This window comes from Equus caballus, chromosome 23 (assembly GCF_041296265.1).
Source record: "Equus caballus isolate H_3958 breed thoroughbred chromosome 23, TB-T2T, whole genome shotgun sequence".
Taxonomy (NCBI): Eukaryota; Metazoa; Chordata; class Mammalia; order Perissodactyla; family Equidae; genus Equus; species Equus caballus.
The window spans coordinates 27,835,069-27,857,695 of record NC_091706.1 but is presented as its reverse complement, the minus strand read 5'-3'; the positions used below and the strand labels follow the sequence as shown (position 1 = coordinate 27,857,695).

The 22,627-nt window shown below is 37.7% G+C and overlaps 1 protein-coding gene across 8 annotated transcripts in view; it reads right to left on the bottom strand.

Moving 5' to 3' along the window:
* PRUNE2 (prune homolog 2 with BCH domain) overlaps positions 1-22,627 on the bottom strand; it is a 242,592-nt gene that overhangs the window by 176,351 nt on the left and 43,614 nt on the right. For all 8 annotated transcript variants that reach the window (XR_011431624.1, XM_070248871.1, XM_023627184.2 and 5 more), the window contains 3 exons: positions 17,361-17,465; positions 14,196-14,398; positions 12,026-12,189 (listed from right to left, as the gene is read on the bottom strand). Coding sequence is in view for 6 of the 8 variants with exons in the window: in XM_070248871.1 (XP_070104972.1) it covers positions 12,026-12,189; positions 14,196-14,398; positions 17,361-17,465 (472 nt within the window). In the remaining 2 variants the exon portion in view is untranslated. The remainder of the gene's footprint in view (positions 1-12,025; positions 12,190-14,195; positions 14,399-17,360; positions 17,466-22,627) is intronic.

The window sequence follows — 22,627 nt, the reverse complement described above, 5'->3', positions numbered from 1 at the left end:
TGAATCAGCTCAAACACAGAATAGGTTAAGTTTATCTGACATTCTTCTGTCTTTGAGGCGCAACAATAAATCCTGTCTAGAGCAAAATGTTTTCATCACACATAGCTTCATCATCTCTGCTCTTTTCATATACGATATTCAGCAATCAATAAAAACTACCAAGCATAAAGGAAATATGACCAAATGACTGGAAACTCCAGAGGAAAAACTCTCCAGAGGAAATAAAACTAATTAGTTAGAAAATTACGGTAGAGAATTAGAATCTATAAATGAAATTATTCAAATGAAATTTCAAAACTGTAAATTTAACAACTGAATTCTAAAAACTCAAAAATGTGTTTTACAACAGATTAGACACACTGAGGAAAAGATTAGTGAATCGGAAAAAATGTCAGAAGAAAAGAAAATATCCATACGGAAGCATGGAGGGAAAAAGGGATGAAAAATATAGACATGAGCATGAGATACAGGGGACATGGAGAAAAGGTCTAACATATGTGTAATAGGGGCTCCCTAGGAGAGGAGAGAGAATGGGGTTGAAGCAATATTTGAAAAGGCAGTGGCCAATCATGTTTCAAGATTAATGAAAGATATTACTCTAACATTCAAGATAAACTATGAACCCAAATCAGGACAAACGCAAGGAAAACCCCTCTAGGCACATGACAGTCAAACTGATAAAAATGACAGAGAGAAAACAATTTAAATCAGTCAGAGACAAAAATACATATTACTGTCAAAGGAACTACAATAAAACTGAGCGCTGACCTCATTTAAGTGATGCAAATCAGAAAACAATGGAATTATATCTTCAAAGTGCTGATATAAAATAATTGCCGATCAAGAATTCTATACTGAGTGAAAACATGAAAAAATGAAGGCAAAATAAAGACATTTCCAGAAAAACAAACTGGAAGTATTTGTCACCAGAAGACCCACACTAAAAGAAATAGTAAGGGCAGAGAAGAATTATTACCAATGGAAACAAAGACATGCAGGAAGGAAAGAACATTGGAGAGCATAAATACGTGGGTGAAAATAAATCAATATTCAGTGTATACAACAATCATAATATCTTATGTAGCTTAAAATCCATGTGTAATTAAAATGCATTTCAATGGTTACAAATTGAAGAAGTGACTATGTAGAGAGAAATTGTTCGAAGGTTCCTAGATTGTCAGGGAAGTGGTTGAAATATCAATTTACATGAGATTTTAATTATATATTGTAACCTCTATTGGAACTACTAAAAGAATTTTTTTAAAGAATTCATAACTAACAAGCTAAAGGGGGAAAGATAGTAAAAAACCCTATTTAGTACAACAGCACTAAAGAAATGAGAGGAAAACGGGAAAATGTGAAACAAGTAGAAAACAAATAGCAAAATGACAAATTTGAAGCCAAATGTAAGAGTGATTACATTAATGTAAAGAGGCAATTAGTGGTTAGTGGGTATAGAGTTTCAAGGCTGCAAGATAAAAATGTTCTAGAGATCTGTTGTACAACAATGTGAATATACCTAACACTACTGAACTATGCATTTAAAAATAATTAAGATGGTAAATTTAACATCACATTTTTTTATCACAATAAAAAAAAGTAAAGAGACAAGGCATTTCTATAAAAAGAACAAAACCTATCAAATTGAATTTTAAAAACTACAACAGCAATATACTGTTTACAGTAGCACACTGTAAATATAATGATATTAAAAGGTTGAAAGAAAAAGTATAGAAAAAGATGTAACATTGATGTAATATACCAATATCAGACAAAGTAGACTACAAGACAAGAAGAATTAGTTATGCATCACTTAAGAATGGGGATACGTTCTGAGAAATGCATCATTAGGTGATTTCGTCATTGCGCGAACATCACAGAGTGTACTTACACAAGCCCAGATGTTATAGCCTGCTACACACCTAGGCTATATGGCACTTATCTGGGACCACCATCATATATGAGGTCCGTCATTGACCCAAATGTCATTATTCGGCACATGACTATACTTGAGATTAAGACAAATATTTCCTTATTATAAAAGGGGCAAACCTCAGGAAAATACATTAACCCCTAATTTGTATGCACTAATAACATTGCTTCTAAATATATAAAGCAAAAATTGGCAAACTGGACGAAGAGATAAATATACAGCCACAGTGGGAAATTTTAGCAACCCTCAGAATGAGGAGAAAAAAAAATCTGTGAAGATGTAGAATATTTGAGTAACATGAGTAACACACTCGACTAGTTGACATATGTTGAACATTGTTATCAACAACGACAGACTATACTTTCTTTTCTAGTGCAAAAGAAACATTTTCCAAAATTAACATCTATTGAGGCATAAATCATGTCTTAACACATTTCAAAGGGTTTCAGTCACAGAGTTATATTCTCTGGCCACCGAGAAAATAGTCTGAAAGTCAATAATAAAACAAAATTAGAAAATTCCCGAATGTTTGAAAATTAAATAATGCATTTTTAAATAACTCATGGTAGAAGACAAAATCACAACATAAATTAGAATATACTTTAATTGTATGATAATAAAAATACGACATTTAAACTTGTAGGATGCAACTAAAGCCAAGCTCTGAGGAAATTTCATATCCTCAAAAGCATAAGACATTTTTTAAAAACCAGCAAATTCAACTAAAAAATGTAGAAGGAATGATATAATAAAGAATAAGAGCAAAACTCAAAGATATAGGAAACAAACACACTGGAGAAAATTCACAAAACAGAAAGTTGAGTCCTTGAAAGGACTAATACAAATATTTCTGAAAATTGCTCAAGAAAAATAGAGAGAAAAGACTGAGAGAAGGCATAATTTACCAATATTAGGAACAAAACAGTGACATACTACAGATTCTACTGACGTTACAATTTTACTTTAACAGATTTTAAAATTTAGAGGAAGAGGACACTTCTAGAAAAACTCAACTTGCCAAAACTGGCAGGAAAAGAAATTAAAAATCTGGATGGTTTTTATCTATTTAAAAAGGAATACATAGTTTAATATTCATAGCTCCAAACATTTAAGAAAGAAATATATTAATTGTACACTAATTCTTCCAGAGAATGGAAAGAGGGAACACTTCTCAACTTATTTTCTGAATCCAGCATAATCTTGGTACCAATACCCAACAGGGATATTACAAGAAAGAAAAATTAGAGGTGAGCCTCTTTCATAAACCCAAATGCAAAACAAACATTTTTTTAATTAGTCCCAAATCAAATTAGCAACATACCACAGGATATTGTATAGTTATCAAGCAGGAATTTCCTCGGAATTAATGTTTTAAATTAACATTCTAAAATCAATCAATATAATGCTCACCATATTAATAGAACAAGAGAAAAATCATATGATCACATCCATAGATGTCAAGTAGTAAAACTACTTGATAAAATCCAAGATTAAATCATTATATAAAATCTCAGCCAACTAGAAATACAAGACAATTTCCTTATTTGATGAAGGGCATTTATAAAACCCGAATAAAGAAAGCAAACATTGTACTTAATTGTGAAGTATTGAAAGCCTTCCACCTCAAATCCGCAATGAGACAAGGATGCTTGCTCTTACTATTTCTATTCAACACTGCTCTGTGAATCCCAGCCAGCAAAAGAAGTAAAAGGTATAAGGAGAGGAGAGGAAGGAATAAAAACTGTCTTTCCTCATGGATGATATGTTTGTGTAAGTAAAAAACTCAAAGAATCTACAAATGAGCTTATAATAGTAAGTAAATTTAGCAAAGTTGCTGGATATAAGGTTAAAATTACAAAATTTCCTGTTTTCGTAAGCAAGCACAATTAGAAAATCCAAGTGAAAAATTTAAAAGAACTGTAACAGCATCGAATTATAAGATACTCAGGGATAAACTCCACAAAAATATCCCTGGTTTACAGTCAAACCAAGAACCCAATTTCTTTGATTTGGGGATTTTAATTTTAAAACACATGAAATAGAAGGGCAGTGTTCAGAAATTAATATAACAGATGCTGCACTAAACAGACTCCTAAGGAATAATTCAATAAAAACAGGCTTCCGATACTGGCTTATAATTAAGTTTGACAACCATTAGAAAGGAGATGACGAACTGGTATAAGCAAGAAAAAATAACTCAAAAAGATGCTCACCACAGCTTGTGCTGTTTTTACTGCATAAGAAAGGCTGTATCTCAACTTTATCCGGGGGACGCACCCAAAGCAAATTTTTTTGCTTCACATTAGAGACCCATTTAGCTGCATCCTTAATTAAACATCAGTATCAGGATATACAGCAGAGAAAGGCACCTCTTAACAAAATCAAATCTGTTTTTGGCTTAAGTGTTGACTTAACTTCCAGCAAATTCTGAAGAACTAAAAAATACTTAAATCCATACATGTGTGCCCAAAAGTGTCCCAGCTATTCACAGGCCAAGGGGGGATAACAACAAGCAACAAGAAAGCAATTATAATAAAATAGGAACAAACATTTTCTTCCCTTAGAAAAAAATCAACCACAGTATTCTTTGTTCTAAAGAATGGAGAAGTGCAGGACCTCTCGCCAAAAGCAACTGCAGTGCATTAATATTAAACACGATCTAACGAAGTCAGAAGTTGTTTGGGGAAAACATCCACCACAGTAAAGGCATATTCTGCATGATGAATTCTTAGCAGGAAAGAAGAGACTTAAATCTCTTTCCTTGTTTCACACGGGAATGATTTTTTTCATCCTGAAGCAAAATAATTAAAGAATGAATAATAGAGAGAGGAAGGGTGAGGGAAAGGAGGAAGAACGGAAGAGAATTCAACTCAGCTCGCATTTTTGTCTGAAAAGGGATAAAAAAAGAAGCGTATTATTCAAGTGTTTAATAATCTTGTAAATTTAAAATGTCTGAATCCAAGAATAAGGCGTATCTTTGGATGGCAGAAGAAATAATTAACACTCTGAAGTTGAGGAATTGTTCTGGTTTTCTATCTAGCAGAAAAAAATCCTTTCTTTCCCCTACCCCCACTCAGGTCTTCCCTCTTCCTAAGCAAAACAGCAATGTAATTCCCTTTGGACTTCGTAACCATTTCAGGAGATGGATGATTCACTGTTTGGACAAGAGAGGGGAAAAAAAAAAAGGAAAAAATTTGGCTCTGTTTCTTTCCTATTTGCCCTCCTTAAAAGGATCTTTTTGAAGCTGCTAATCCAGGCTACTAAAATAGCAAACAACTATTCTTTATTAAAGTTCAAATGGAATTACCAATAGAAAGGAGAGAATTTATTTCGTAAAAACCTAGAGCACAGTTTTTCCACGTTCTAAGCTGTGAACCGTTGCTGCTACTTGTTTCACTATTTATATTGTGGCTCTGTCAAGGCTTCTACAAACAAACGTGAAAGGCCTTTCGAGTAAAGTGTGGTCTTGATGGAAACATGCCCGGTAATCAGTGGCTACAATGTCATCGCCGCCAGCGGGTTCCTGGAAATACACACACTCACACACACACACATAAATACACATGTGTGCACACACAAACCCCCAATGCGATGATTTAGCAATTTAATGGTCCTTAAATTTGGCAACAGTCCCCCCATACACGTCTCTGGGGAAATAAAAGAACACAGGTTGAAGAATGTGGCGGATCTCTAATTGTTTGCTTTTGGCACAAACTCAGGACATAAACAAACACCAACTTAAGGGCACCGTGACTGTGTAGTGTGACTTCTAGATGGGTCAGGTTGCAGCTTGTTTGAAAATGACAACAACAAGATCTTAGAAGCAGAGAGCTGGAGGGAGAAGAGCAGGAGGAGGAGAAGCAGATGAAGGGGAAAGGCGGGCAGGAGAAAGAACACGGAGGAAAAGGAAGAACCCCAGCAGGAAACAGAGAGAAGGGAGCGGAAGGAAGAGGCGGAAAGACGCATTTCCAAAACTCAGGGTCATTTTTGATCTCATCTGAACGAGCACATTCTTTTCTTACACAAATAATTAGAAAATAATCTATGTAAGTAAATCTGTGCCTTTCCAGACAGAAGTGATGCTAAGGATTTGTTTCTTGAAGTTTCTAAGTTTGAGGTATGTCCTATTAAAGGACAACAGCAAGACCTAGCTATTTTAAGAAGTATTAATTTAAGAAAATGCAAATTATGCTGACTTTATTGAAACCCCTACAAAGCCCAAACACACACTGGCCGAGAATGAGTCACCTGTTGACATTTACCCATAACTGTCCTGCGGGGCCCAGACGGTCCACGGACAGGGCAGATTCTCAGAGAAACACAGCAGGTTATTTCCACACTGTCAACACAAAACCTACTTCTAACTGGTATACAAATGGTCTTTTAACAACATCCATAATAAACAGGTTCTACCCCAACATTTGAGTACAATATCATCCCACAAAGCCAACATTTTGATATATATCTACAGCAGTAAGTACAAGACTACAAAAGTCCCAGTATGACTGAATTTAAATATTTATTTCTTGTATTTAGAGAAAAACAGCAGCATGTCTAGAAAAATCTGGACCAGAAAATAAGGTTACCGGACTACAAGTGAAGTTAATCAAAACAATCCCCATACACTGATCAATTGAGGAGGGAGAAGTGTCTGACACACTGTGCCCAGTTCTTGTATAAACCGCCATTACATATGTTGGAGGATGTCTACAACATTATTAGGTGTCTTTTCAAGAAGACTTATGCAGGGTTGGCCCCATGGCCGAGTGGTTAAGTTCACATGCTCTGCTTCGGCAGCCTGGGTTTGCCGGTTTGGACCCTGGGCACGGACCTACGTACCACATCAAGCCATGGTGTGGTGGCATCCCCCATAGAAGAACTAGAATGACCTACAATTAAGATATACAACTGTGTCCTGGGGCTTTGGGGAGGGGAAAAAAAAGAAGAAGATTGGCAACAGATGTTAGCTCAGGGCCAATCTCTGTCCCACCCCAATAAAAAAGGCTTATGCAAGGAAAAAATATTTGAGATTTAAACACTTTTTTAAATGAGGAACTGGAATATGTGGGGGTTTTTTGTAATAATATAAATATTACAACTGATTGCATTTCTCCAGGAAGCTCATATCCAAAGTTTCAAATTGAATACGTTTTTCACTCCTGCAAATTTTTGTATTCTATCTTGATCTTATTCCTTTCTCTACAGGTTTTTATTTTTCCTGACTCTGAAATTTTTCTCTGTTGCATTATATTTGCAGGCATTTTTGTAAGCCACTTCAAATATCCTATGGAAGAAGGAAGGATATAAATAATAAAATAAATAAATAATAAGTAGATAGATGATAGACAGATAACTGGCCTATTGCAAATAGACGCTACATTTAATATCAATGTAGAGACCTAATCACGAGAGTGCATACCGTATTATTTCATTTATATAATATACAAAACAGGCAAAACCAATCTGTACTGTTACAGGGTACATGCAGGGCTGGTAAAACTATAAAGAAATCAAGGAAGTGTGTGCCATAAAAATCAGAGTACTAGTTACCATTAGTTAGTTAGGGACTAGGTAGTGATAGGAAGGGGCACAAGGAGGTCATCTTGTTCTATTTCTTTGCCTAGATAATTGTTAAAAAGACATCTTTTGTGATAATTCACTGAGCTGTATATTTTTGTTTTTATATTCATGTTTTGTATTCTTTTCTGTACAGTATTATACTCCATGAAAGAATTAAAATTCTGTATAATGTATATGATATATATCATATGTATATGATATGTGTTTGATACATATATATAATATATATGATACATATAATGTATATTATATATGTAATGTGTATACATACCTATAATGATACATATATACATTATATATATAATGACAACCAAAAGATGAAAATAAAAACAAATGTTTGCAAAATAAGAAAACAAATTCTACTAGGACTTCTAAAAGTTAAAAAAAAAAAGGTTTACAGGAAACAACAAATGTTGGAGAGGACGTGGAGAGAAGAGAACCCTCGTACACTGCTAGTGCGAGTGCAAACTGGTACAGCCACTATGGAAAGCAGTATGGAGTATGCTCAGAAAATTAAGACTAGATCTACCATACAATCCAGCTATCTCACAGCTGGTTATTTATCCAAAGAACTTGAAAAAGCAAAGGCGTAAAGATACTTGCACCCCTATGTTCATTGCAGCATTATACACAATAGCCAAGACATGGAAGCAACCTAGGTGCCCATCAAGGGACAAATGGATAAAGAAGATGTGGTATTTATACACAATGGAATACTACTCAGCCATAAGAAATGATGAAATCTAGCCATTTGTGACAACATGGATGGTCCTTGAGGGTATTGTGCTGAGTGAAATTAGTCAGAGGGAGAAAGTCAAATACCGTATGATCTCACTCATAAGTAGAAGATAAAAACAACGACAAACAAACACATAGCAATGGAGATTGGACTGGTGGTTACCATAGGGGAGGGGGGAGGGCAAAAGGGGTGCTTAGGCTCACACGTGAGGGGATGGACTATAATTAGTTTTTGGGTGGTGAACATGATGTAATCTACACAGAATTCAAAATATATTACAATGTTTATCTGAAAGCTATATAATGTTATAATCCAATGTTACTGCAATTAAAAAAAAGGTTTATTATTGGAAGGAACAATGTCTAAAGTCTGAACTTTAAGAATGCTGGAGGGATGGGTTGGAATGCAATGGAAATTAAAATATTACAGCACTAACTAGGTCAATTTAGTCATAAAAATATAAATTATCTAAAGAATCTTGCAAAATTCATTTTATGACAGTGTTTATGGAGGGTCTGCTATGTGGCAGGCCCTGTTCCAGGCACCAGAGACACGACAGTGGAGCAGGGACCTAAGCACATAAGATCTCTTTTCTCATGAAGCCTCTGTTGTGGAGCGAAGGAGCAAGAGCGAGGAGGAGACTAGTGACAGACAGAAAGAAAGATGAGTAAATCGATAGAAACTAGCATTCCAGAAGGAGCTGGCAGCTTATATAAACCCTCGAGTGGAAAGTTAGCATATTTGAAAACCTGAAAGGCCCCTGTCCCTGGAACACACATGGGAAAGGGGGAAATAGCATGAGATGGTGTTGGAGCAGGCAGGGGAAAGACTGTGCTGTGCACTGCAAGGGCGGGGTGCTGGGATTCCGAGTATGATGGCTTTTAAAAGGAGATTGACATAAACTGATTTACATTTTTAAAAGATAATTCTGACTACTTCCTAAACAATAGATTTTATGGAGGAAATAGGGCAACAGTCAGGCAGCTATTGCATTAGTCAAAGAGACAGGGTAGAGGCCTGGATCAGATTGCTAGTAGTGATCATGGGAAAAGGGGATGGATTCAGGTTATGTTCCAGATGTAGAGTCAGCAGGACTTGCCGATGGAGCAATGTGGGAAGAAAGGTAAAGGAAAGAATCAAGTACAGCTCTAGATTGTGGCTTGAGTAAGTGGGTGGTTGGCGGTGCCTTTTACTGATATGGGGAAACTGAGATAAAAGCAGGTTTGGAGGTACGGAGAACCAAAGGGTTCCAGTACAGCCATGCTAAGGCGGTGGTGCTAACTAGACACGCGTGTGCAGCTGTCACGTGGGCACTGGATGTGAACCTGGAATTCTAAAGAGAGGTCACGGTTGAAGCTACAGGGAGTTACAGACTGTGTACTATACTTAAAATCTCAGAACTAAGCGAGGTCACCTAAGGATACTCTAGACAGAAAAAAATGTCACAGGACAAAGTTCTAGGGCATCGCAATACTTAGACGTTGAACAGAGAAGAAGGAGCTAAAAAGCAAAACTAAGTAAGAGTAGGCCCAACCTTTTGCACGTTAAGGAGCACATTGAAAACTATAATTTTTTTCAGCAACTGGGCTACAAAGCATTCTTAGGGTCCTTTCCAAGGACTGAGGGGATCAACACCTTGGCCCACTTGAAATCCACTTACAGCACACCAGTGTGCCTCAGCATGATGTATTTTAGGATATGACCACGAGTATAAAAGGGAAAGAACAATCAAATTAAGTACTCAGTTTGCAGTAAATTCAAATGTTTTTGGTACAAAGTTTATAATAATATATCTTCCATAGAGCTCTAATTATGATGTTTTTAAAGACTCTTTCAAGCCTCAGCCATAAATATTTAGTCTCACAACATCTGGAAAGACATTTTTCAAAATTCTTTATGGCAAAGGTGTGCATAGAAATGTTGCCTTCCTTCAAGACCTATGAGAATGCATAAATACATTCTAGGAATGTGTGTCAAATTAATGATCATTTCAAACACTCCAAAATATAAAATAACATCATAGCTGTTTATAGAGAAAACCCTTTAGAAAGAGAACTATTCACGTCGTGAAAATAAAGAATGCCAAATTTATTTATAGGCACGTAAGCAACCTCTCTTTATGTTTGGTGTTGATACATGATTGGAACACTATGGAATCCATGTTTGAGTTTAGTGAATATAGCAAAATTTGACTTGATTCTCTTCTAATATATTTACTAAATATTGGAAGTTTTAAAAGTCGGCTCGTTGCCCTTCTCACTCTGAACACTTGAGTTACTTCTTTAGAATCAAAGTCCCCGGATCATCATCCTTTAGTTCCCTCTTGGCAAAACTGTTCAATGATGTTCCATCTCCCTTCCACATATACACGCACACCTTGGCCAAAGATCTCCAGAGCCCTCTCTCCACTGTAATAAGCCACCCACGTCTTCCACCTCCCAGGCTTCAGTGACTTTGCCTCTCATGATAGTATCTGTATTGTCTATCTTCACAGGTAGAGGCACTTCATTCTCTAGTATTCCAATTTTCAAGGGACCATGAAGTGATGTCCCTATTCTGCTCACTTCCTAATGCCACTTCAAGCCAAAACTTATGGAAAAATCTCCGATGATAGGAAAAGTCAAGGTCCTTTCCCATTGCTCTAGTTTTTGGTGTCTCTGAAGACTAAAATCAAGGTAACTAATAAAAGGGTCTGCACCCCTTTTAATTCCCTAAGTCTAAATGTCATCATCATCGTCATCATCGTCATCATCGCCATCATCGTCATCAAAGACAAAAATCATACCTTTGCAACAATGTATTACAGTTTCATATGATTTTGCTCTTTACAGAAAATCATGATGATAAGCTATTCATTACCAACATTTCTTTCCTACTAAATAACACATGTATTTTTTGAACAATAAACCAAACTTCTTGGTTTGCAAGATATTTAAACAGAATATTCTCTAGTGTTTGCCTGCCCCACACATTTGTACTGTCAAATAACTTCCCTCTTAGCGGAGATCCCCAATTACCTTTATTTTCCCTCTGCTCTGTCACAAAGATTGATGATTGTGCTTAATTAGTTTAGTTGAGGGCACAGTTTCCTGTAGAGCATTTTTACAGATGTCCGTAGACAGAAAAATATTTAAAACAGGTTTACTAGGGCCATTAGTTCTAAAACATTTACAGGAACTATATCACTCATGGAGCTTTTCCCTCCAAATTGTGGTAGAGACAGAGGACGTGAAGGAAATAGTCCTTAAAAGACTTGAGTCAACATACTCTTGGTATTAGAAGATGGGGGTCGAAAGAGGTGACAATTTCACTGTTAAAGCCCTCATACAATATCACCAACGTGAAAGTTGAGGATTTTGCCATCCAAACAGTATTAAATAAACCAGGCATTTATCAGTATCAGGAGATAGTTCGATACAGGAACGTGGCATTCTGGCCCATACTCATGCTGTTGTGGGGCAAGAAGCATCTCTGGAATCAGTTAGATGGCCAGAGGAGCGCTTCCAGCCCCCAACAGAGGTGCAGCAGTTCCATTTAATATTCTCATCTAGTGAAACAGCAAAGATCCTTCATGCCTATTTTTAAATGCACATTTTTAATATTCAATATAATGCTATTCTTTAACAAACTCTTTACTCCCTGCCTCTCCGATGAAGCTTCCTGTGGTCTTTAAAGGGATTGTTAACCCAAGAATGGATCACACTCTTTCTGCGTGAGCAAGTCGAGAGACACTCCATTAAGCCTTCCAGTATTTAATAGGAGTCATCTCTTACCTCTGAGGAGATGAGCCAGCTGCTCGGTGATGAGCTCAGGAGCCTCCTGGAGTATCTCTTTCACCACGAGGGAGGAGGAAGACTCTCGGAACTCAAGCCCGCCATCGCTCTGCTCGATCGGATTAATGACTTTGACAACGGCTGATTCTAAAGTTTTGTCCTCACTGTAAAGCAAATGGAGGAGAAAAAGAGAAAGAGATATGGCATGTTTTCTCACTTTTTTGACTTATTTAATCTCTGCTCCCACACAAATGACTTCTTCTCAATAGCCAAAAATACGAGTAAGCTCACATGTCTCAGAAGAGGAGAACCTTATTCTATGTGTTTTCACGCTTCCTTTCAACTAATTACCTCCCCAAGAGTCTTAGAAGACCTTGGCACTTCTATCTCTTGTTTTGCTGTTGGAAAATAATAATACCTAAATATTGAGCTCCCACTATAGGCCAGACACTACTATAAATACTTCCAGAATATTGTCACATTTTATACTATAAATTGACCCTATGACATGGGTTTTAGTAAAATTCCCACTTTACAAATGGGGAAATAGAGGAATGAAGAGATTAAGAAATTTGTCCAAGGTTACAAAGCTTGTAAGCGACTAGCTTGTATTTAAACTCTGAGAACCTGGTTCCAAAGCTTGTACATCCAGCCACAGCACTGGAGAAAAAATACTCTTGGCTTATTTACTTCCACCACCATTATTTATATGGAAGATAGAGTTGGCTTTATCAAAGGCAAGAAGAAAATATGGATAAAAAAACTTTAGTTCTTTCTATCTGCCAAAAGCAAATGAGTGGCAATGAAGGAAACGAAGATCTCTATTTTTGGAGAGAATTCTGTTTCATAAACAATCTCAAAGCCAAAGTTCCCAACTTCATCTCAAAACCAGCATAAATTTTTCAATCTTAATTGGTGATAAAATTCTTGCTAAGATTTGATTGACACACATTTCATAGTTCACACTTTGGGCTTCTCACATTGTCTTTTTCCATATCTGCTTGCATTTGTTGGTTTGAAAAAGTTAACACATAAATTTAGTCAAGGACGTTATCATCCTGAACACTGATAACTGAAGTCAGTCAAATGACCTACCCATAAGTCTCAGCCAGTTGTCAACAACTGATTGCTAACACTATTCAAAGGAATTTTGTGTGTTTCAAATACCATGGGGATAAAAACAGCCCCACACAGGCAGATTCTTTTCAAAACTCTTTATAACTGAATGAACTATATGACTGCATTACGATGTACTCATACCTTAATATGCTTCCTTAAAAAAGGCTAAATAAAAAATTAGATACTTGTACAAGTTTTTATTTCATGTATAGTAAAGTCAATGTCCACTGGTTAACATCATCTACAATTAGCAGATTGGCAAAGTGTGCGGAAAAAAACTAACATCTCAAACCACTGAGATGGTTAACTGTGACTCTTCACTCGAGAGCTGTCAAAGGGCATCTTTGTGTTGGGTTGTAAGGCCCTTGAAGGCAGAGGATTAGTCTTATTCCTCTTTATGCACCTTTAGATTCTCCAACCAGTTAGCAACTCTTAAGTGCTTCTTGAAGGAGGCAGAGGCCCAAGTTCTAATCCACTCTTCTGCTAACTTCATGTGGACCTTGGGTAGGTCATTTGTAACACTGGGTTTCAGGTGTCTTGTCCATAAAATAAGGAGTTTGAACTCTATGAACTTTCAAAAATCCATCCTGCTCTTCTAGTATAAGATGCTATGAATGATGAGCCAATGATCAAATGACGTTCATAGCCCACCTACATAATTTTCCTTTTCGCTGAGATTTCTTTCTTAAGATCTTTTCTGTTTTATTTAGTGTTTAAGTTCAATTTTCATTACACATTTTCAGCATCACTACAGAGGACTGTGCATTGCCATAGGAAGCTGTTTGGAATGGTTTAAAACTATAATTTCAGTCAATTTTACAAGAACTTTCCACTCAAAGATGTCGTATTTGAAACGCAAAAGTAAAAACAGAGGATTGGCATAGCCTAAATTTTGCCATAAGAGAAGAAAAATTATCCCCTTTCTTCTGAATGTCTTCTGCCTTTAACACATCTCCCTAAACCACAAAAATTCTGAACAAGGTAATACGTTGCCCGGAAGAGCCTTTGTTAAAAGATCAACCTCCCTCCGGAGCCTCACGTGAAGCCTTACCTCGCCAGCACGTTGCTGCCAACAAGCGTTATAGATAACTTCCCTTCATCATTTAGCTGATGCAGATTAATTTCATCTCGGAAGATATGGAACGATTCAGAGATATTCAGCTCTTCTAAAATAAACCTTGTCTCGGTGAAGTAGTTGAATTCGGTTCTTGGTATGTTCAGCACGGGCAGACAGAGCACCCCAGGTGGACTGACCTACCAAGAAAAAAGTTGGCTGCATCACTGACAACAGCAGGAGGAAAGAACACAGCTACATTTTCTCAAGCCCAAGGGTAACTGGTAAAGGCAATGTAAGCCCTTTGGTCTCGTTAAATCATTTGACATTCATAACCAACTTTTCCTGAACCTGATTAGCAGAAGAACTTTATCAAAGGCTGAGTGGCCCCTAATATTTTTAATCTGTTATTCTGCGTGAAACTTCTCATGACTCACTCAAAATATTTTGTTTCATTTCAACCCTTCCATGATTTAAAAATATATTTATACATTCTCCTCTTGAGACAAAGCAAATTCACACGTCTTTATGGAATCGGCATAAAATTAGAATGACTGATGGAGAGCAGGTGAGGACTGTGGTGACACAGACAGGTACATATGTCCCATCTCTAGAAGATGCCTGCCACTCACCTCCGGCCAATTGTTTACATGCAAAACATTCAGGCCCAGGATAGTAGATCTGTCAACTAAGCAAGAAAAGCTAGAATTCTAGATTTGAGGGGGTTACTTGCCATGTTTAACTGTTCCAGTTAATTTTTAAAAATTGAAAGTACTTTGTAGGTTAATGAAAACTCATTTACAAGCCAGATTTAGCCCACAGACTACCAGATGATGATCTCTGTTGATTTCATATGTTATTTTAAAAATCATATATTAACAAACCTCTTATAAAAAAATTGTGGTATTGGGGGAAACAGAAGACGGGTAGGAGTTAGAGAGTTTCAGATTCACAATAATAAACTTACTTTTCTATGAGAATTTTAAAAAATAAAGGTACTTTTAAAAATTACTATGAATGCATAGCAATAAACCCTAAATATCACCAAGAGACAGCAGGGTTTGGTAACACTGAATTTTTGCAGAAAAGAAATGCCCTTTATTCTGACATCATCTCCAGCTCTGTCACAAGTTAGTGCTTATTACACAGTTTTAACATCTTCGTCATCCATCTCCCCTTTCTAGCATTAAGAAGAAAGGGCTTTTGGTCTTTTTAGTTCGGTTATGTTTCCCAGCACATAAAACAGGCTGGGACATAGTAGACGTTTAGTAGATATTTGTTGAGTGGAATAAATGAATCTCACTCACACATGCTATTGTATACAACACATAGAGCTATTCCAACGAAGTGGTTTTTCTCCCACCTGTCAAGCTAATACTGAATCACAATTGTGTAACAATCATCAGCAACTTATGTATAGCAAGTTATTTTTCCTAATTAGTTGATAGAGTTATATCTAACTCCTGATATTGAAACTTGAGTCCAGAGTATATAGCCTGAGCCTATGCTGGCAGGATCTATTCTGAAGTTGGAGTCAGAAGAACTAGGTTCTAGCCCCAGCTTTTGCTGTGTGATTTTGAGAAAGCCATTTTCCTTTCTGAGCCTCAGTTTTCCCCATGTGTAGAATGGGTCTTCTCTACCAGAGAGGAGTGTTTCAATGGAGTCATACATGGGAAGCTGCAAAGATCTTTAATTATCCCATGTATTAATACTCTGAGAGGGAATAGCCAGGTTCTCAGGAAAAATTAAAACACAGACTCAGACCTCTGGTAGGGGGGTGAAACCCAGTAAACTAAGAGGAAGGTACAGAAATATAATAAATTCCCAGTATCTGACCCTTCAGTAATTCCATATTTGTCTCCGTGCTTAGCAGCGAGCCTTAGGAGAAGGAGAAGAGAAGCCACACACCTCTTTATTTTTATCTATTTGTTTTATTTATCACAACTACTTTTCCTAGTCTTTTTATTGCATGTTATTATATTCGTTCAAGACATTGTAGTTGGCGGTGGTGGTGGTATTATTATTATATAATTTCCTTGAGAGTGCATGTCACCATCAGTCTAAAAACCAGTTTGGTTCAGTCAACTCTTACATTCTGGAGACAAGCAACATTTTAGGAGTCAAAAACTCCAGTAAATAAAATTAGTATTTAATATGCATGTCGTGGTACAGGCACATTTATCTCCTCACACCAATCTCCCTTGTAAAGTTCAACAAATTTTAAGATAAATTCAACATAAAGCCCTATGTAGAGATCAGAATATTTTACCCAGTGTTTTCGTCAGCTGCCGCCTTAAAGCCATTCTTGCCACCCACAGCTTATTCTGGAAGACTGGGTTTTGTGTGAATTTAAATCACTCTAGATCAGCTATGCATACTCTCAGAGCCAAGGATCCAAACAAAATTGGAATAAAACAAATCAGACTGCAGAAAATTAAAAATTGTGTGAAATTGGAAATAGCACTGAAACACACATAATGTACTTTTCTAGGCTTTAAGGTGACGCATTATCATGGGCTGATGAGTTTTATGGAATGAAAATTTTAAAACAATTTATTGATAGGTCTTTTCCACCTCTACAGGCGTGTTATAGACTTCACAGAGGAGAAAGATTCTCACTCGAGGGAGATTATCACTAACTGAGATGACCTTGCTGCACAAAGCCACGATCAAAAGGCAAAAACAGAACACAGATGTGACATGCAATACCTCTGCTACCGAAAATTCCCGCCAATACACTCTGTCCTTCATATATTGTCCCCGTGGCTATTATGCACATATTTTTCTACTCCCAAGGGCAGGACTATCGAAGAAGGATGATAAAGGAAAATAAGAAATTCTGACCCTTGCTTTTGTTAGTTCTCTGAATTCCCATAAAAGTAATCATCTATTATACAAATTTTTAATTTTGAATTTCAAAACACAAATCTTACTGAAATAATGTTTTATGAAGAAAGTCGGTAAGAAGTAACTAGAACAAAGCCTAACATATAGTAGGCGCTCAATAAATGTTGATTAGTGGATGATAATACTTTATTCTCTGCAACAATAAAACAGAACATGAAAAACTAAATTAATAGGTTCCTTTTTTCCAAAAAATGCTTGTTCTTAAAAGTTACATCATAATTCAAATATACAAAGCATAATCTTCTTTGTCCTCACCTTGTCCAGAAAGTAAGCATACGAGAAGGCAGAAATGAGAGAATCCAGGTCACACGATTTGTGTCCAATAACCACATGGACCCTCTCCAAGCGTTTGCTTCGATTCTGAAACAAATTCAAATAAAACGTCACAATTTAATGTGCAACAGATCAATACAAAGAGAGCATTTTTCAATCTTTTTTTAAAAGTATGCCTTAGCTCTATGCATACACAATTGCAGAAATTCATCATGAAGTTTTACATGAGGATATAAAATTGCACAACACGTTTAACATTCAGAAACACTCATCCAATTTTACTAAATTATCAGCAATCAAAAACTGTTGGTTTGCCTCCTCAGGAGCTTCCCTGGGTGAAATCCGAAGTAGGCCCCCATCCATGGAAGGCGAGGGGAGACCGAAGGAAGAGACAACCGCTCCAGACTGGCAGGGGGCGGTTTTAATAAGCAAAGGAACACACACCCGAGGCTTGTCATGGGTGGCCACAAGACGAGCAGATCTCTGGCACTGCTCGTCAGAACCTTAAGAGTTTATGTAGAGGCCTTAATGGGGTTCGGTCATGTCTACCTTCCAAGTGCTCTCAACAGCACCGTACTCTTTCAAGTCCTTGAAAATGGTTCCTGCTGTGGGAATGGTGGGAAGAATGTAGATCCCAAGGACAGGAGAGGGGTGAGAAGCCTCCGATTTCCTGGGTCCAGCTCAAGAGTCAACTGGTGGCCATGTCCTTGCAACCACATTCTCCAACAAAAATGGGATTTTATTAAGACTACCCGCAACCTAACTTGATATGAACTGCATTTCTGAGTGATAACTTTTTAGTAAAAGATTAGTTTGGTCTAAAGAGCAGTTCCACGGTATTTCTACATCATCTCCTTATATAAGATGTTCTTCATCTGAGAGACAAATACTGACTTTTTTCATATGTCCTGGCATGCGACACACAATTTGGTGGGAATTTATTTTTTCATGCTACATTTTGGGTGACAAGATATGTTCTCTCTGCACTATATTCCATAACTTAGCAAATGAAAGTTGTAACACTTTTGCTCCCTTCAGAAAAAGGGATATGATTAGTACCATTGCTCTAAAAATACAAATATGTTGCTATTAAAAAGTGTATATAGTCACCTCTCTGGAAGAAAAGACTTACTGTTTTCTTTCCTGGTTAACTCAATAGTTACTCAAAATTCCTTTGCAGAAGGCTGACCTTTTTTTTGAAATGCTGGGTTGGAAATGCCAAAGAACCAATGGCTTCTAGAAAATTCCACAACAAGGCTGTCCAATAACAATAACTGTAACCTAAGTTGACATCCTTATAGTATGTCAGAGAAGAAGACACATATATATACTTCCCCCACTGTTTATCCTTTTGTTATAACTTCTCTTTTTAGGACTGACTAGAAAACCAATTGTAATACTGCTGAACAGGCTATATAAAAAATTATGCTGTTCATGACTATTTCAATAAAAAAGACTTACTTATTCCTTTAACTACAGAACAAAGATAAAACATTATTTAGTAACCTACTAGGTATTTTACAAATGAATGTATAAATTCGTTTGTCTTTGTCTGGAACTGCTGGTATCAGAGTCAGAAACAAATTATTAGACAGCCAGGTTGTGGCCCAAGAACATAATAAAGTCAATCTTGAAGGGGACTAGGTTAAAGAGCCTTAAAGAGTCTATCAATACAGAGATGCATGGCAGGATCAATACTGCAGATGAGTCATCCAATCTGTAATATTGCTAAATTAAAATAAACATATATATTTTACAATATATTGAGATATTGATCTTCAGTAAAACAACATGATTTAAAAGTATGATATAAACCCTCTAAGATAATTACAGCTGTCTCTCCCGATCACCACCAACTCTAGCTGCCATTCTTTCCTCTCCCAGCTTCCTTTCCTTCACCTCATAAACTTAGAGCTGGCTCACGTGGCTGAGTACCCTTTGAGGATAGGTCTTAGACTAGGCCCAGTTCTCACTCTCAGAGCCAGATTGCTTCCCCTGCACAAGACCGTCAGACATTCTAGAGGTATCTGAAGAACTTTAGGTAAATGGAATTATACTCCATTACAACACAAACAAATGCATTAGGAAATCATATTACCGTAGAAGGCTGCTCTTCCGAGAAGCTCAAAGGTCTAAGTAGACATTACCTCATTTTTCCTCCCAGATCTTGTAAGACAGACAGTAAGAAGATTAACAACATGTTTTATAGGTCAGCAGAGTCTGTGATGGGGTCAGCATTGTGCCCAGAACTCATGACCCAGTAGAGTGAGCCCTGTCTCCTCTGCCCTGCACCAACCTCTCCATAAAGCCATAATGACTTCGGAGTCTACAAAATGAGTGAGCGTGGGGATTGAGGGAGAAAAGATGATGTTACACATGCATTCTAAATACAGGAAGCCTCCAGACACTGACAGCATCAGAATTACCCCAAAGCTGACCTATATGCTTTCTTGTCTAGGTTCGACAATTCCTAGGCACAGCTCTGTGTTCAACACTCAACTCGCATGAAAGAAGACACGGGGGAAATAAGAAGACTTGTGTCAATTTCTTTGCAAGCCCAAACCAATTATTATCTAGAAAAAGAAAGGAGATAAATAGGATTATGAACCCAAAGCATGTCGGACCAATTCTCACAACTCAGGAATCTTCTAAGATTATGATTTATGCATACTTCTCCATTTAAAGAGAAAAAAGTACATATTATCTTGCAGGTCAGGTTGTAGAAAATCCCAGCACAAAACCTTGCGGGTTCTTGGGGGCAGGCCCTGTGGCCCAGTGGTTAAGTTCGCGCGCTCTGCTGCAGGTGGCCCAGTGATTCGTTGGTTCGAATCCTGGGCGCGGACACGGCACAGCTCATCAAACCACGCTGAGGCAGCGTCCCACATGCCACAACTAGAAGGACCCACAACGAAGAATATACAACTACGTACCAGAGGGCTTTGGGGAGAAAAAGGAAAAAAATAAAATCTTAAAAAAAAAAACAAAAAACCTTGAGCATTCTTTCTGGTGCCACATGCCTCTCTTTTCATGCTCTCTCATTTCTCTTCTGATCTCCCTTCTTCCCATACATCAAGTTCCCTCATAGTCATGGCCTCTTCCAGTGCCATTCGCTCATGTCTGCCATCTCCAGTCAATGCCCCAGGTCCCAGGCTCTACCCTCCCACCTCCATCAAAACGCACCATCCTGGTGCCCATGCTATCAGGGATCTATCTGCTTCTCCACTAGCCACTCCAGTGGAGAGTCCATGCCAACGAGCACTCCCGGGGTAGATGTGTTACCCACTTTCATTTTAAAGAGACCTTCCAGGGATTATGCCACAGTCCGGAAAGATGACCAGAAATTTCAGGCTGGCTGAGAATGTTGAACGAGACAGAAGAGACATCACAACCAGACAGTATCTTTAGTGACTGCCAATGAGCCTCAAACGTGATAGGCTCAACCTCAGAAAATCTCAGATGTTCCTAAGTGCCTGCTTCCTACCCAAAACCACTAAGATATAATTAGAGGGTAGCAAAAGTTAGATATCATAGCAACCATGCTCAGACAGACTCCTGCCTGCTGGGAGGAATGAAACATGAAATTAGTCGTGGAGACTCACCCAGTAGGTGAGCTCAAGGAATGTACAGGATTTGGCTTTTCAAATTGGGGGTCAAGAATCAGAAAATACAGGCGCCACTCTCAAACTTCCCAGCACAAATGACCCTGGCAGTGTGAACAGAGCAAGGGGGTCAAGTCTTGGCAGAAAAGACTGATTTCAGGGGTCCACGGTGGGTATCAGGGGGTCCTTGGGATGACTGGTCCACTCTGCAGAAATGATCCCGGACACATGCAGGGGCAGCAGGAGAGAAGAGGCTCCTGACCACAGTGATACTCCGCACCTCTCATAGCAGGCCTGAGGATCCCTTCCCATTTCACATCTCCACATATGCTTAGGCTCACAGGTGTTCAATCTTCATATCCATGTCCCTTGATACAGTTCTCATTGGGGTCTGGATTATTTACAAGCAGACAAATTATGCCCAAATAAAAGTGACATACATGCACAATTTTATCACTTCAATTAATTATTGTCATTCAATTAATAATAACCTGTTTGTGCCAGGCACTGTACCAAGCCCTAGGGATACAGCAGTGAACCAAACAGACAAGGATCTCAGCCCTCATGGTACTTGTCTTTTAGTGCAAGGAGATATGAGGAACCAAATAATTAGATAATAATAAGTGGAGGGATAGACTGCACTGGGATGGGGCTCATTGAGAAGGTGACATGTGAGTAAAGATCTGAAGTGAAGAAGTGGAACCTAAGGATATCTCAGGCCAAGAGAATAGCAAGTGCAAAGGCCCTGAGATGAGTGCACACCCAGCATGTTCAACAAATCATTAATGCCTAGTGCATACACTTGTAAAATGTGACTTTGTAAACTCCTAGCCAGGAGTGAATAGATCTGGAAAGTGAATATCCATTCCCTGTATTGACATAAGCACACCAAGCATTAAGAAATCTCAGGAAACAAAAGACTCATTGCTAATACCAAAACCCAGTGCTGTACAAGCCCAACAGAAACAGAATTCTGATAAAGCGTTGAAATAGATACCATCCTGCTTTGTCATCTGCACTTCCAAGCAGATGGACAGAATCTTTCCATAATCAATGCATAAAAAAATATATATTGAACATGCCAGCATTTTAGATCACAATTTAAATATGCTTTCAAAGTGTAATCCTATACACCACTAAAATGAGACTTCTTAACGAAGTTTACCTCTTATCTCTTTTTAAAAGTCAGCAAAATGCCTAAGAATTCAGATTCAACTGGCCATTAAAGGAAACTGCGCTTATCAAGCAAAAGTACTTCCAAACCCCACCCACAGAAAACAGTCGATCGGAAAGAGGCTTCCAGGGCCCTGCTGTAAGTTCAGGCCACCCCATCAGTTTTTCATAACTTTACCCTCTGAGAACAAAGCTGCTCCAGCCTACACCTTCTTATCTAAAGTCCCACAATTAACCTTTCCTCAACAAGTCTTTGCAACACAGTTATACCAGGATTTCTCCATACCCACCCCAACCAACCATCTTTTCTTAAAAATTCTATGAATTTTTAGAAATAATTAATTGAAATGAGTTTTGTGTCAAAAACATTGCAGACAAAACCCACGGAAGTTGGAGAGTCCATTTCCTCACACACTAAGGCAGGGCACATTTCTTAGTCCCCTGTCCTTAACCAACAAATGAAGAAGCGAGAGAAAA